The sequence below is a fragment of the Schistocerca nitens genome, chromosome 7 (assembly GCF_023898315.1).
Source record: "Schistocerca nitens isolate TAMUIC-IGC-003100 chromosome 7, iqSchNite1.1, whole genome shotgun sequence".
Lineage (NCBI taxonomy): Eukaryota > Metazoa > Arthropoda > Insecta > Orthoptera > Acrididae > Schistocerca > Schistocerca nitens.
The window spans coordinates 562,684,304-562,700,264 of NC_064620.1; the positions used below are offsets into that span (position 1 = coordinate 562,684,304).

General features: G+C 46.4%; 1 protein-coding gene across 1 annotated transcript in view; it reads left to right on the forward strand.

Moving 5' to 3' along the window:
- The first annotated feature begins 3,026 nt into the window (after window positions 1-3,026).
- The window catches only part of LOC126195296 (uncharacterized), a 727,046-nt gene continuing 714,111 nt past the window's right edge, over window positions 3,027-15,961 (forward strand). The window contains exon 1 of the mRNA XM_049933847.1: window positions 3,027-4,725. Coding sequence (XP_049789804.1) covers window positions 4,432-4,725 — 294 coding nt within the window. The 5' untranslated portion in view covers window positions 3,027-4,431. The remainder of the gene's footprint in view (window positions 4,726-15,961) is intronic.

Here is a 15,961-nt window from a genome sequence, read left to right on the forward strand (position 1 = left end):
AACGCAGAGAAAAGCTCATATAATAAATTATTATGCCAAGATCGCCACTAATTTCTACAAAAATTAAAATTATTGGGATTAGCACATTAAATGCCTTCTTCAGATGTGACAATAATCCGCAAATACTTCAGTCATTATAAAAATGAATTACAACCATACTGAACATCATGAAAAGTATTGTAAGATATGTCGATTATTTGCACTTGTAAAAATGGCAGTTAATGTGCTTACATCGCTATTGTAAATGTTTCTAGTAATTAGTGACAATCTTGGGCATAACAAGTTACTGTATGAGCATTCATAACGTCGCTTACTTCGAGCTGACAGTATGTTAGTTATTAAAACTGGAGAACAGTATTTCTGAAAAAAACGGATTTGTTAACATCGAGCATAAATTAAAGTGATAAAAAATTGTATTGTGAAGGTATTAGTCTGAAATGTAGCATTGTACGGAAGTGAAAAGTGAACAAAAAACAGTTAAGACAGGAAGGGAACAGAAACTTTTGAAATATGGTGCTACAGAAAAATGATGAAGATTATATTGAAACATCCCCTTAGAAAATTTTATGAATTACTGTGCTGGTAAACCCCTTACGTTATTTGATTTTCAAACAGCTGAGCAAAACTGAACGTAGTCAGACATTTCTCTCTTTACTTATTCTGATCATCACTAAACTGACACACAATATTTTTAGCCCAACGCAATCTGACTTTCAATAATCCCTACAAAAGAATGGCCCTGACTAACAATAACCTATACCTTTCGTGAATCACTTACCTCACAAAAATCTTCGGTACTCGAACTACTGCAATACAGCGAGCGCCAATACTGCCAGCTAAATAAAGGATTCTAACTACTGAAGGCACTATCTACTGATAGGCATAGTTAGCAAATGGGAGATTTTGATATAGAACAAACAATGTATTTACCTTAATAATGTTCAAAAGCCATCATATATATATCAGTTTATGATATGCAGTATTACAAATTTACTCCACTCTCAAAACTCCGCCATCTCTCTCCCCACATCCACCACTGCTGGCGGCTCACCTCCAACTGCGCAACGCTACGCGCTGTTATCCAACTGCCCAACACTACAATAGCGAGCCGGCCGGTGTGGCCGAGCGGTTCTACGCGCTTCAGTCTGGAACCACGCGACCGCTACCGTCGCAGGTTCGAATCCGGTCTCGGGCATGGAAGTGTGTGATGTCCTTAGGTTAGTTAGGTTTAAGTAGTTCAGGGGACTGATGACCTCAGATGTTAAGTCCCATAGAGCTCAGAGCCATTTGAACTACAATAGCGAATATTCCAACAATGCCAACCAGCCACAGACTGCACACAGCGCAGTCAGCGATTTTCATACAGAGTACTACGTGGCGTTACCAACATAAAAACCTAAACAGCCTACTTACAATATTAGTAGATGGGTAGAGCGAATAACTGAGGAGGAGCTGCTGAATCGAATGGGGGGAAAAAGAAATTCATGGCGTAACTTCCGCTCCAGTAAAGGATCGGTGTAGAGCATCAAGGAATCAAGGCCCCAGGCAGAGAAAATCCCCATTCCGGCCAGGAATCGAACCCGGAGGCAGCAACGATAGGCACTAGAGCACGAGATACGGACTTTGGTAATGGAGGGACGTGTGTTGGGGTGGGGGGTGGAGCGGGGATAAAATTTGTAGAGAAACACCAAGAGATGAAACGGCTTTCACAGACTACGGAACTGCTTCAAACTGGAGAGCCTGTATAGGGAGAGCGTGGCCAACCGGACGATACGGCGGCCATTTTTATGCCAAACTGCGGGCGCGACTTTTGAATGGCCAGAGTGGAGTAGTGGAGTACACACTCACCGAATCAAAAGCACAAGACAATATGGCGAAATCATTCGTTAAATACCTTTGTTTATAAGAATAATGTGTTATAATAATTTTCACACAGCCAATTTACAGGTCTGTTTTCAAATTTAACTATGTATATAGCAAGTTGTTTTATATGTAGTAAAAAGCAAAAACGACTTACTGCGCGTAGATAAGAGTACTTGGTTGGTTTCCACAAGGCTCCTGTTTGATTTATGTCAGCCCTGTTGACTGCGACTGCCCACTGCTTTCGTCTTTCGTCATTGCGTGGAAATGCTAACATGCGAAACCCACCTTCGCCTCTATTGGAACAACCAAATGCAGCACAACCTGGCATCGTTTACGAACGTCAGCAGAACTAATTACAGATGCCAAAAACAATACTGTACAATTACTAACGTGTTTACTTCAAACATGTAGGTCTACCGACTTCATCACAAAACGCTTCATTATTTCAACTCGTATTTAAGATCGCAAACGCTAATTACGTACTAAAAACCATATACAACTAAATCGAGCATGCGTGCACAACGCATAACAAGTCTCTCAATAATTCAAATACCTTTTAATCGTTTCCAAAAGTCCTCTGAACTTCAATTCAACTCAATAGCACGGCGAACATAGGACGTTTTGCGCCATTTTTCTGCCAAAGCTAATCAGCCAATCACGGGCAACATCACCTATGGCCACTCTCTCCCTATACCGGCTCTCTAATTCAAACCAGCGTTCGGGCTTGAGATAATAACAACAACAGCGCTTCACACCCGCTACTTGGTGGCGCTTTACCGTCCCGTGACGTAACATTTCGTCAGAGTCCGGTGAAAGGCGGCATTAAATGGGGAAAACAAAAATATGTCTACGCTGGCTGACGTATAATTTGTCAGAAGTCGTCTTTAGGAAAACGGAACCGAGAAGCAAAAAGAAAGTAGCGGAGGACTGGTAGCGGGAAGGGAGGTGTGTGAGAGAGAGACGAGAGATTAATGCGATCAGGCGGCAGCGTGAGGTGGCGGCCCTCGGCTGGTCACCAGCCGGGGGCAGCGGCGGCGGCGGCGGCGGCGGCGGGAGCAGAGTGTCCCCGCGGCAGCCAATGGGAGGCGGTGGCGGGTGGCGCGAGCTGCCGCGGGCCGGCTCTGCACACGCAGCCCCGCAGTCTGGTCCGCGCGCTGCTCCACCGCGCACCTTCTCCCGCCACCTGCAGCTGCGCTGGCGCCGCGACCACCGCTGCTGCTGCACCTGCAGGCACGCGTCACGCCGCCAGCTGTGCTGTCTGCACCTGACGAGTCCGCTAGCGCTCTGCAACTGACGTGTCACGCCTCGGAAACGTCGCTTGAGGACTTTTGACAGGGGTACCGGTTTATTTTATTCAGTCCAAATTCGCACATCGCGTTTCTTCGAATCCGCGTAGAACCAGTAGGTTACCGTGATAGATACGACATTCTCGTACAACTTTTGATAGTTCGGACATTTAGTAATTCGTCCCTTTTTTACAATTTTGCAGAGGTCTGTGCACTCCTTTCAGTCGAAGTAATGACGTAAAATGTGGCGATTTAGTTGAGGTAATTGCTCTATAAGACCAACTAACAGTGAAGTGCTTTGGTTGTAAATATCTGTACCTGAAAGGAAACAACGGATAAGGACTGTCATAGTGGAAGTTTCTGGGTAATTGAGAGTGAGGAAAGAGATCATATCGGTAGTGTTATATAAACTGGCTTCAGTGAGGATTATCTATACATCGTATATATTTAGTCTTACGTCGAACCTTTTCAGCATCTTGTCACAAGCCGACGTAAGTGGAAAAGACTGTGCTTACAGATACTAGGTCGTTTAACACTCTTGTGTCTGTGCTTCATATACCAAGCTGGTGCATTTGTTAGATAGAATAACGCTGAGCGGATGAAAATCAGCGTCGCAATTTTATTATTGCCAATTATGTGTGGACACTTGCTGAAGACGTAGTGGAAGCTGCACCTGATCAGTGTGTAGCTAACAACTCAGGTCTCAGTATCAGTCCCTGAGGAACACCATATTTACATTCTAAGCCCGCTGCTGGATACCTACCGTCATACGACAAGAATTCCCAATCGACTGGGGACACTGCAGAAGTAGCGCAACCACAACATTTATTTAATAACTGAGGCCCCGGCATCAGTCCTGTGGAACACTATATTTGCTCTTTCTCAGCCTGTCATTACAAACTTGTTGTCATGTATTGGCTGTTTTCAGTCGGTTGTGGACACTGACTGCAAAATTGGTGACATTATTGTAATAATAATCTTCACTCAACAGCTCTGGCCGTAGCGTCCATCCCGACAGGACATCGCAATTGCCCTCCCACGCAGCCAGTATAAAATTGGTGTCGTGCTATCGATTGTTGTCAGTCCACTGTCGACAGTAACTACACGACTGGTGATACTGCCCTATTACTAATCTTCAGTCAACAACTGAGGGCCCAACATTGATCCCCGTGGAACACCACAGTTATTCGGTCACTTGACGGCACCCGGCGTGGTCCGCCAGCGTCGACGTACAGACCAAGTGATAACCGTGTGATGCTCGTGTCCAGCACCGCCTGAGGCCATGGCGCAGAGAGCATCACTGCTGGTGTTGACACCGCTGCTGGTGGTGATGGTGGCGCTGTCCCTCGTGGTGCGACTGCCCGCCGCCCACGCACGCCAGCCGTCGCCCCTGGAGCGCTTCATGCACGCGCGCTTCCCGTCCACGACGGAGTCGCCGCTGCAGCGCGACTGGGCCGGTGACGATTACGACTCGGACAGCTTCGACGACGACGACCTCGACGACTACCAGGACAGCACCAGCAGCACGGCGCCGCCGCCGCCGCCGCCGTCGCCCCCCAGACAGCACGCTCCCTCGGTGAGTACAGCCGCTAAACACTGTAATTAACGCCTCGTTCCGGGAGCGCCCGCTCCGGTATTTATTGGACACAGAGACGGTAAATCGCTTCTCCGTCTCTCCGTAAACACAGGGCGTGCCTCCACGACGAGAGGCGTCACGTAAAAACAGTTTACTTTGTGGCTACTGCCTGGGTGCGATGGATTACGCATTGTCCTGTAAAGGGACCGACGACGTATTTCAGACAATCCTGACTGAAGGCACATGCCGGCTGTCTCGTCTTACAGTGATAAAATGACAGAAGTGGTGATTCTCTCACATTAAAGACAGAAATCTAATGACATACGCATTGTCAATTTTGCTCGAATAATCATCAAATCGATCCTAAAACACAGTCTTGAGTTAACGACACAGATCTCAGCACGAGTCCCCATGGAACGCCATAGATGCTGTCTCAGGCCACTGCTTGAAAACCCTTCTCGTATCACAATTGCCTGTCGATTGTGGACGCTGCACAACTAGTGGAAGAAGCGTAACTGCAACAGCGAATTAATAAATTAGGGCTCAGCATTAGTCCCTGTGGAACACTGCATTTTTCTCTTTCTCAGACTGTCGCAATAAAATTAGTAACATATAAATTGTTGCCTATCGAAATCCGACTTTGGGTACTTTACAATCGATACTAATTTGTAAATATTACTGTATGTCTCAAAAATGTAACTTTCAGTCTGCAGCGGAATGTGCACTGTTTTGAAACCCCCAGACGGATTAAAACTGTATTTCGGATTATGCCTAAAACCGGGAAAGCTGTATTTCGTGGATAATGGTTTTAATGACAATAGCTACCTGGACATGACTTGCGACTTGCCTTCATAGCTTCACTTCTGCAACTACTTCTCTACGAGTTTTCTAACTTTACAGAAGCTCTCTTGCATACCCTGCCGGCCAAACACTTCTACATGTCATTTTTACGTGACGTCATATTAATCATCTAATAGTCATTATTAATTATCACGCCTTTCGGTCTCCTGTCGTCGTCCATTTGCGCACATGCAAGCATACACTCCAAACGAACATTAACAATGATTAAGAACTTCCAGTACGCTAGAATAATCGTAGGTCAGCAAGTTTTGTTTATTAGTACAAGGGAAAACCAGCCAGAGTGGCAAATTTCACTTTTTTTTTTAAGTTTACGTGATGTCTAGTCTCGAGCTGGGATCCATTTTCAAATCATCCAGATAGTCAAAATGGTATACCCAAAAACAGAAGAACCATGTCAAAAATATGTACGTATTATGAAGTGCATATATCGCTCTAATTTTTCATTTGCACTTTGTATTTCGTATATATTTTTGACGTGGTTCTTACAGTTTTGGATATACCATGTTGACTATCTGGATGATTCGAAAATGGATCCCAACCGAAAACTAGTTATCAGGTAAGTAAAAAAATAACATTTGCAACTTTGGCTGGTCTACTGTTGTACTCATTACCAATAATTACATTACATTTGCTTGGAACTACACGGTCCTGTTGCTGACAGATATCATAACCCTACACATGGAAGATCGCTGCAGAATCACCAGAATAATGCACTGTAGGTTTAAAAGTCCATCAGAAACTTTCTGTTTCCACTTATATAACTAACAAATCCACATGGCTAGAAAATGAGCTGCGTAGTTAACTTCTAGATAACAAAGACAGTGAACTTACCATGCTTATAGATGACAAATAACATCGACTAACTATGGAAAAAAACATATATATTTAAAAGACATAGGGATTGAAGACTAGCATACGACGTCCTGTTGGAGACAAGGTCGCCAGAGAAGAACCAAAGCTCGAATTGAAGAGAGAAGGGGAATGAAATCGGTCGCGTCTTTTACAAAGGTACTATGCTAGTATTTGGCTTAATCGATTGCCCCACAATGTGGGTCTACACTGAGGTGACAAAAGTCATTGTATATCTGCTTAATATCGTGTTGGAACTGGCCGCTGTGGCCGAGCGGTTCTAGGCTCTTCAGTCTGGAACCACGCGACCGCTACAGTCGCAGGTTCCAATCCTGCCTGGGGCATGGATGTGTGTGATGTCCTCAGGTTAGTTAGGTTTAAGTAGTTCTAAGTTCTAGGGGACTGATGACCTCAGATGTTAAGTCCCATAGAGCTCACAAGGGGAGGCCGCCAATTGTGAAATTCAGATTCGATTCATGCTGCGCATAATAAAAGCTCATGGCCAGAGGTGTAATGTGGCAAAGCACCAAGATGCACTTCTCAGCCGTTGTCGAGAAAATCGACAGTTAAAAGAAACCGTTACGGTGAAATACTCTCTACGATTAACAGTTTTCTACAGCGTCGTGGCGCAGCGGTAAGCGCTCGGGTTCGTAATCCGAAGGTCGCCGGATCGAATCTCGCGCCATGCAATTTTTTTTTATTATTAATTTTATATATATATATATATATATATATATATATATATATATATATATATATATATATATTAATGAATTGCTTATGCATGTTGGTGAAGGCGGATCGCTCTCCAATTGTACCGCCTCCATTTTTCCGTTTGTTTAACAGGGTGTACCAAAGCTCTCACGTCCGCACTGATTTTCGACGATGTTATAAGTTGCGCTAGGGACCGCATCTACCTTCTTTCGAAGTTAGCAGGTTACTACGCTGTTATGCAGCAGCTCGTTTCGGCCCATTCAACATCTTTCCTTCAAGTGTAACGAGCGAGTAACGGAGTTTATATTTCATACCTGCCACAGCAAATTTGTGTTCGTGGGGTCTCTATTCCAATTCGAACGTTTGACATACGCTATACGTATTCGTTTCGGAATATCTTTTCTACCTCTTCCGTTAACTATACGCGTTTAACATTATGAAGACAATTAGTAACATTTGTGAAATACAACTTTGTTTGCGGAAAACATAATGATGTTCGAAGTCGCCAGCTTTTCCACGACAAACGACGTTCAACAACTTATATGCATAATCGTTGCAACTGATTGCCGGGAAATATATATATATATATGTGTGTGTGTGTGTGTGTGTGTGTGTGTGTGTGTGTGTGTGTGTGTGTGTGTATACACATTTGAATTACAAAAAACAAATACTAAAAAAAGGTTGCATGGCGTGAGATTCGATCCGGCGACCTGCGAATAACGAACCCGAGCGCTTACCGCTGCGCCACGACGCTGTAGAAGACTACTAATCGTAGAGAGTATTTCACCGGAACGGTTTCTTTTAACTATCGATTTTCTCGACAACGGCTGAGAAGTGCATCTTGGTGCTTTGCCACATTACACCTCTGGCCATGACCTTTTATTATGCACAGTATGAATCGAATCTGAATTTCACAATTGGCGGCCTCCCCTTGTCAGAGCCATTTGAACCATATCGTGTTGGGCCTTCTTTTTGCTGCCGTTGGAAGTCCCCTGCAGAAACATTGAGCTATGCTCCCAATATAGCCATCCATCACTGCGAAAGTGTCGCCGGTGCATGATTTTGTGCTCGAACCAACCTAACGATTATGTACCATAAATGTTGAATGGGAATCAAGTCGGGCGATCTGGGTGGCTAAATCATTCGCTCGAAATGTCCAGAACGTTCTTCAAAACCAATCGCGAACAATTGTGGCTCGGTGACAGGGCACATTTTCATGCAGAAAAGTTCCATCGTTCGTTGGGAACATGAATCCATGAATGGCTGCTAATAATCTACAAGTAACCGACATAACTATTTCCAGTAAATAGTAGGTTTAGTTGGACCAGAGGACCAAATCCATCCCGTGTAAGGACTGCCCAGACCATTATGGAGGCACCACCAGCTTGCACAGTGCCTTGTTGGCAAGCTGAGTCATTGCTTCGTGGGGTCTGCGCCACGCTCGAACACTACCATTACCCCTAACCAAGTAAAATCGAGACTCATCTGAACAGGCCACGGTTTTCCAGTCGTGTAGAGTCCAACCGATATAGTCACGAGCCCAGTAGAGGAGCTGCAGGCAATGTCGCGCTCTTAGCAAAGACACTCGCGTCGGTCGACTGCTTCCGTATCCCATTAACGCCAAATTTCCCAGCACTGTGCTAATGAATACATTCGTCGTACGTCCCACATTAATTTATGCGGTTATTCCAAGCAGTGTTGCCGGTCTGTTAGCACTGACGACTCTACGCGAATGCCGCTGCTCTAGATCGTTAAGCGAAGGCCTGAAATTTGGTATTCTCGGGCAACTGTTGACGCTGTGGATCTGGGAATAATGGATTCGCTAACGATTTCCTTAATGGAATGTCCCATACGTTCAGCTCCAACGATCATTCTCCGTTCAAAGTCTGTTCACACACGTCATGAGGCCATTATCACGTTAGAAATTTTTTCACATGAATCACTAGAGCACAAACGACAGCTCCGCGAATGCACTGCCGTTTTATAGCTTGTGTACGCGGTCCTACTGCCATCGGTATATGTGCATATGACTTTCCCATGACTTTTGTCACCTCATAGAATACAAGTGTCTCAATCACTGTGCTCTCTTGCTTGGTAAATTAGTTGACAAGGTAAACTTTAATGTTACTGTAAAAGTATTCGGTATATGAATACATGGCTGTGTGTGTGTGTGTGTGTGTGTGTGTGTGTGTGTGTGTGTGTGTGTGTGTGTGTGTGTGTGTGTTTGTACGTGTATGGGAAGGAGGGTGCTCCCCGGAAGACGTAGCATAATATTATAAGCATAGTGATACGAGTTCAGTATACTGCATGCTGTCGTCATGTTGGCATTAATTGTTGAGAACTGCAGCTCAGAATAGCACATGCCTTCACCTGCAGTTTACTCTACGAATCCTGTTGGTTGCTTCACGTTTTACTTGGCTCAAATGGCTCTGAGCACTATGGGACTCAACTGCTGAGGTCATCAGTCCCCTAGAACTTAGAACTAGTGAAACCTAACTAACCTAAGGACATCACAAACATCCATGCCCCAGGCAGGATTCGAACCTGCGACCGTAGCGGTCCTGCGGTTCCAGACTGCAGCGCCTTTAACCGCACGGCCACTTAGGCCGGCCGTTTTACTTGACATTGACCTATAAGGGCGAAAATCGACAGTCGTTGTGAGGAAATAAATTCTAATGTTTGCTCCGTCGAAACCGTGGGTTCAACCCGTAACGAGTTGATAGTTGCTCTGGACTTACATCACTGCTACACTCCAGAATACCTGGACAGATCTCTTACTTTCAAGAGACACTGCTTGAATTGTAAGTTGAAAGCTTCCGCCAGGAACAACCTGTTAAGAAAACTGACCGGATCATAGTGGTGCTGTCAACCTGAAACCATCCGAAACTCTGCACTTGCATTAGCCTATACTGGAGCGGAGTACGCTTGCCCTGTTTGCTATAGTTGATCGCATGCCAAACAGGTAGATGTAGCTCTCAACGACACCTGCTGAATTACACTCCTGGAAATGGAAAAAAGAACACATTGACACCGGTGTGTCAGACCCAACATACTTGCTCCGGACACTGCGAGAGGGCTGTACAAGCAATGATCACACGCACGGCACAGCGGACACACCAGGAACCGCGGTGTTGGCCGTCGAATGGCGCTAGCTGCGCAGCATTTGTGCACCGCCGTCGTCAGTGTCAGCCAGTTTGCCGTGGCATACGGAGCTCCATCGCAGTCTTTAACACTGGTAGCATGCCGCGACAGCGTGGACGTGAACCGTATGTGCAGTTGACGGACTTTGAGCGAGGGCGTATAGTGGGCATGCGGGAGGCCGGGTGGACGTACCGCCGAATTGCTCAACACGTGGGGCGTGAGGTCTCCACAGTACATCGATGTTGTCGCCAGTGGTCGGCGGAAGGTGCACGTGCCCGTCGACCTGGGACCGGACCGCAGCGACGCACGGATGCACGCCAAGACCGTAGGATCCTACGCAGTGCCGTAGGGGACCGCACCGCCACTTCCCAGCAAATTAGGGACACTGTTGCTCCTGGGGTATCGGCGAGGACCATTCGCAACCGTCTCCATGAACCTGGGCTACGGTCCCGCACACCGTTAGGCCGTCTTCCGCTCACGCCCCAACATCGTGCAGCCCGCCTCCAGTGGTGTCGCGACAGGCGTGAATGGAGGGACGAATGGAGACGTGTCGTCTTCAGCGATGAGAGTCGCTTCTGCCTTGGTGCCAATGATGGTCGTATGCGTGTTTGGCGCCGTGCAGGTGAGCGCCACAATCAGGACTGCATACGACCGAGGCACACAGGGCCAACACCCGGCATCATGGTGTGGGGAGCGATCTCCTACACTGGCCGTACACCACTGGTGATCGTCGAGGGGACACTGAATAGTGCACGGTACATCCAAACCGTCATCGAACCCATCGTTCTACCATTCCTAGACCGGCAAGGGAACTTGCTGTTCCAACAGGACAATGCACGTCCGCATGTATCCCGTGCCACCCAACGTGCTCTAGAAGGTGTAAGTCAACTACCCTGGCCAGCAAGGTCTCCGGATCTGTCCCCCATTGAGCATGTTTGGGACTCGATGAAGCGTCGTCTCACGCAGTCTGCACGTCCAGCACGAACGCTGGTCCAACTGAGGCGCCAGGTGGAAATGGCATGGCAAGCCGTTCCACAGGACTACATCCAGCATCTCTACGATCGTCTCCATGGGAGAATAGCAGCCTGCATTGCTGCGAAAGGTGGATATACACTGTACTAGTGCCGACTTTGTGCATGCTCTGTTGCCTGTGTCTATGTGCCTGTGGTTCTGTCAGTGTGATCATGTGATGTATCTGACCCCAGGAATGTGTCAATAAAGTTTCCCCTTCCTGGGACAATGAATTCACGGTGTTCTTATTTCAATTTCCAGGAGTGTATAATAGGTTGTTTGAAATCTACTCCTATCGAATGGTTCAAATGGCTCTGAGCACTATGGGACTTAACATCTGAGGTCATCAGTCCCCTAGAACTTAGAACTACTTAAACCTAACTAACCTAAGGACATCACACAACACCCAGTCAACACGAGGCAGAGAAAATCCCTGACCCCGTGCGGTTTATCGTATCGCGATATTGCTGCTCGCGTTGGTCGAGATCCAATGACTGTTGGCAGAATATGGAATCGGTGGGTTCAGGAGGGTAATACGGATCGCCGTGCTGGATCCCAACGGCCTCGTATAACCAGCAGACGAGATGACAGGCGTCTTATCTACATGGCTGTAACGGATCGTGCAGCCACGTCTCGATACCTGAGTCAAGAGGTGGGGACGTTTGCAAGACAACAACCATCTTCACGAACAGTTCGACGACGTTTGCAGCAGCATGGACTATCAGCTCAGAGACCATGGCTTCGGTTACCCTTGACACTGCATCACAGGCAGGAGCGCCTGCGATGGTGTCCTCAACGACGAACCTGGGTGCACGAATGGCAAAAAGTCATTTTTTCGGATGAATCCAGATTCTGTTTACACTATCATGATGGTCGCATCCGTGTTTGGTGGCATCGCGGTGAACGCACGTTGGAAGCGTGTATTCGTCATCGCCATACTGGCGTATCAACTGGCGTGATTGTATGGGGTGGCATGGGTTACACGTCTCGGTCACCGCTTTGACAGCACCTTGAACAGTGGACGTTACATTTCAGATGTGTTACAACCCGTGGCTCCACCCTTCATTCGATCCCTGCGAAATCCTACATTTCAGCAGGATAATGCGCGACCGCATGTTGCAGTTCCTTTACGGGCCTTTCTGGATACAGAAAATATTCGACTGCTGCCCTGGCTAGCACATTCTCCAGATCTCTCACCATTTGAAAACGTCTGGTCAATGGTGTCCGAGCAACTGGCTCGTCACAATACGCTAGTCACTACTCTTGATGAACTGTGGTATCGTGTTGAAGCTGCATGGGCGTCTGTACCTGTACACGCCATCCAAGCTCTGTTTGATGCAATGCCCAGGCGTATCAAGGCCGTTATTACGGCCAGAGGTGGTTGTTCTGTGTACTGATTTCTCAGGATCTATGCACCCAAATTGCGAGAAAATGAATTCATATGTCAGTTCTAGTATAATATATTTGTCCAATGAATACGCATTTATCATCTGCATTTCTTCTTGGTGTAGCAATTTTAATGGCCAGTAGTGTAAATCACAACAGCCCAGCTAAATAGAACAATATTTCAGCTAAGGACTGTCATTTTTCCACATATTCACCACCAAGCGTTATGCACTTTCGCCAACGATGAACCAGAGCCCGCATGCCGCGTTTGTAAAAATCTGAACCAGTTGCGGCTAACCACTTCCTTATAGGTTTGACGACAGCAACCGAGTCTTGAAAATGTTCGCTCAAATAGACGGAAGTCTGAAAGCGCTAAATCGGGACTGTACAGTGGTTTGGCGAGACAGTCCAGTCGAATTTTGCAATGAGTTGCGTGGTCGCAAAACTGGTATTGGGCCTGGAGTTATCATGTTGCAGGTGAAAGTCGGTCTTCTTCTTTGGCCTTACTCTGGAAATTCACGCTTTCCGCTCAATCAGTGTCGTCTTGTAGCGTGCTGAATTGACAGTTTCCCCAGGCTCCAGAACATCCGAACGAACCACACCCTGGCTATCCCAGAAGACTGTGCACATCACTTTGCCTGCAAACGACTGTGTCTTGAATTTCTTCTTTGACGGAGAATTCGCATGTCGCCATTCCAGGGATTGTCTTTTGGATTCCGGTTCATACTGGTGACGCCAGCTCTCATCCGCAGTGACGATGTTCATTTCATGAGGTTTTTGTTCTTCTGTAAGCATCTGTGGGACCCATCTCGCATATACTTCGCGAATGCCAAGACGTTCCAACATTGCCTCCAAGGCATTACAGCCGACATTCAGCTTTTCACACAATTCGCTGGTCATCATCCGCCGATCAGCACGGATGAGTTGATCAAGATGCTCTTCATTGCGAGGGATGACAGCTGTGCAGGATTGACCCAGCCATGGCTTGTCATGCACACCCTTTTCACCACCTTGAAAATGCCATATCCATCGCCTCACTTTGCTAACGTCTATTGTAACGTCTCTGTACACCTTTAGAAAGCGTCGATGGATTTCAATCGACGCAGTTTCTCCAGCAGTGAGGAACTCAGTCACAATTGCTATTATATAAGGGCGTCCGTATCAGACTCCATTTTCGAATACTCCTCTGCTGGCGCCAACCACCGTAGAACAGCGGAACCACCTGTAAACGAAAGAGGAAGTTTTAGGCATTGGCAATACAAGACCAACATCTGGCGCCACAAAAAAAAAGAGGCGTTACTTTCGGAACGACCCTCGTACTATTCAGTGATCTTCGACTGATAGACATTACTAGAAAAGACAGATCTACAAAGTTATGCATATTTCATTTAATGCATAAATAAAAGTGATGATGTTTTATTCAGCAGGAGAGAGGATGGCAAACCGGCGCTGGCGGGCAATGTGGCCGTTGGAGTTCTCGGGCCAAGAAGATGCTGACATAATGCGGGAAATGCTTTGAGTTATTCTCACTGGAGGGCCTAGTCACCCCTCGAAGTCTAACCTGTTTACTGTGCCTACTCAGAGTTAAGTAATTTTTGTGGATTTTAGTTATAAATGGTTCAAATGGCTCTGAGCACTACGGGACTTAACATCTGAGGTCATCAGTCCCCTAGAACTTAGAACTACTTAAGCCTAACTAACCTATGGACATCACACACACCCATTCCCGAGGCAGGATTCGAACCTGCGACCGTAGCAGCAGCGCGGCTCCGGACTGGAGCGCCTAGGGGACCGATGACCGTCGCAGTCTGGTCCCTTTAATCCCCCAAACCAACCAACCAACCAACCAAAATGGAGCGCCTAGAACCGCACGGCCACCGCGGCCGGCGAAAAATTTTCAAATTTAAGGCCAGAAGAGCAGTGGATTTACTGCTAATTGTGCTTCTTCTGGGCCCACGAACTCTGTACAGGAGTTGAGGAACACAGCTTGACTTTTGTTTGTGAAAAGTGAAAATAATTTAATTAGAATCATGTTTTACAATAAAATATACTTAGCTGTTTGTTAACACAATCATTTGGTCTTTATTTTTTCAGTTTAAAACTAGTGACCACTTTGCCCGTCCTTCTCATTATTCGTTGGCCTAACGCTTTTTCGTTGTGTGTGTGTGTGTGTGTGTGTAATTGTTGGTTGTGTTAGATTTGTGGCGTATATGAATATCTGAGTCATTCACTATGGCGATTCGGTGTTTTATTATTCTATACTACTTTCAGTTCCAAAAAAAGAGAAGCTTACAGTTGTTAAATTTACATTCTATCTTGACAAAAGAATTTACACCTACTCGATGAGAGGTTCTCAGCGAAACTTTAAAGTACGCTGAAACATTTTTTGGATTGTGTTTCACCCGGGCAGGAAAATAAGTCTGGTCTGGTCGAGCACAGCTTAACGGAAAAGCACAATGTGTCGTTTCGAACAGACGTCAGTTATCTCCTCAGCCAGTTGTTTCTCGGACATCTTATTAAGGAAACAATCGAAATACGGGTGTGGACAAAATTTTGTTAATCGAGGTAAGGGTTTTTCCCTTAGCGTAGCCCCGCAAACAGTCCTAGAAGCAATGAGACTGGGGAGGCAGCGATCTGCATCGCGTAGGGCAGCGATGGACGGTAGATTACAGTCGCGTTACAGGTCGCGCGGACACTGTTGAAACTGTTGTGGAACGGCCTTTGCGAGATAATGACTCAGTGATTAAATTCTGTTTTTCGTTCGCTCTTCATTTCCATATAAACGGAGGGTTCTTCTGTCACCACTATCATCCCTCCCACCGCTCCCCCCTCCACCCACCCACCACCTCTGACCCATTCGCGAATGGTGCGCGGGATGAAGTACAGTCGGTAAGCCCACACATGAACTCCAATTTCTGCGGTATTTTCGTTGTGATTTTCGTCATGGTCATTTCGCGAGATGTGCATGAGAAGAAGTGCTAGAATCTGTTAGTCTACTGTTCTTGGTAAGTTCGCTCTCGGAATGTCAACGGTAAACCTCTTCGTAAGGCTCAGTGCCTCTCTCGTAAAAGAGTGCTAACAAGGGAACCTCCCCATCGCACCCCCCTCAGATTTAGTTATAAGTTGGCACAGTGGATAGGCCTTGAAAAACCGAACACAGATCAATCGAGAAAACAGGAAGAAGTTATGTGGAACCGTGAAAAAAAATAGTAAAATATACAAACTGAGTAGTCCATACGCAAGATATGCAACATCAAGGAAAAAGTAAACCCAG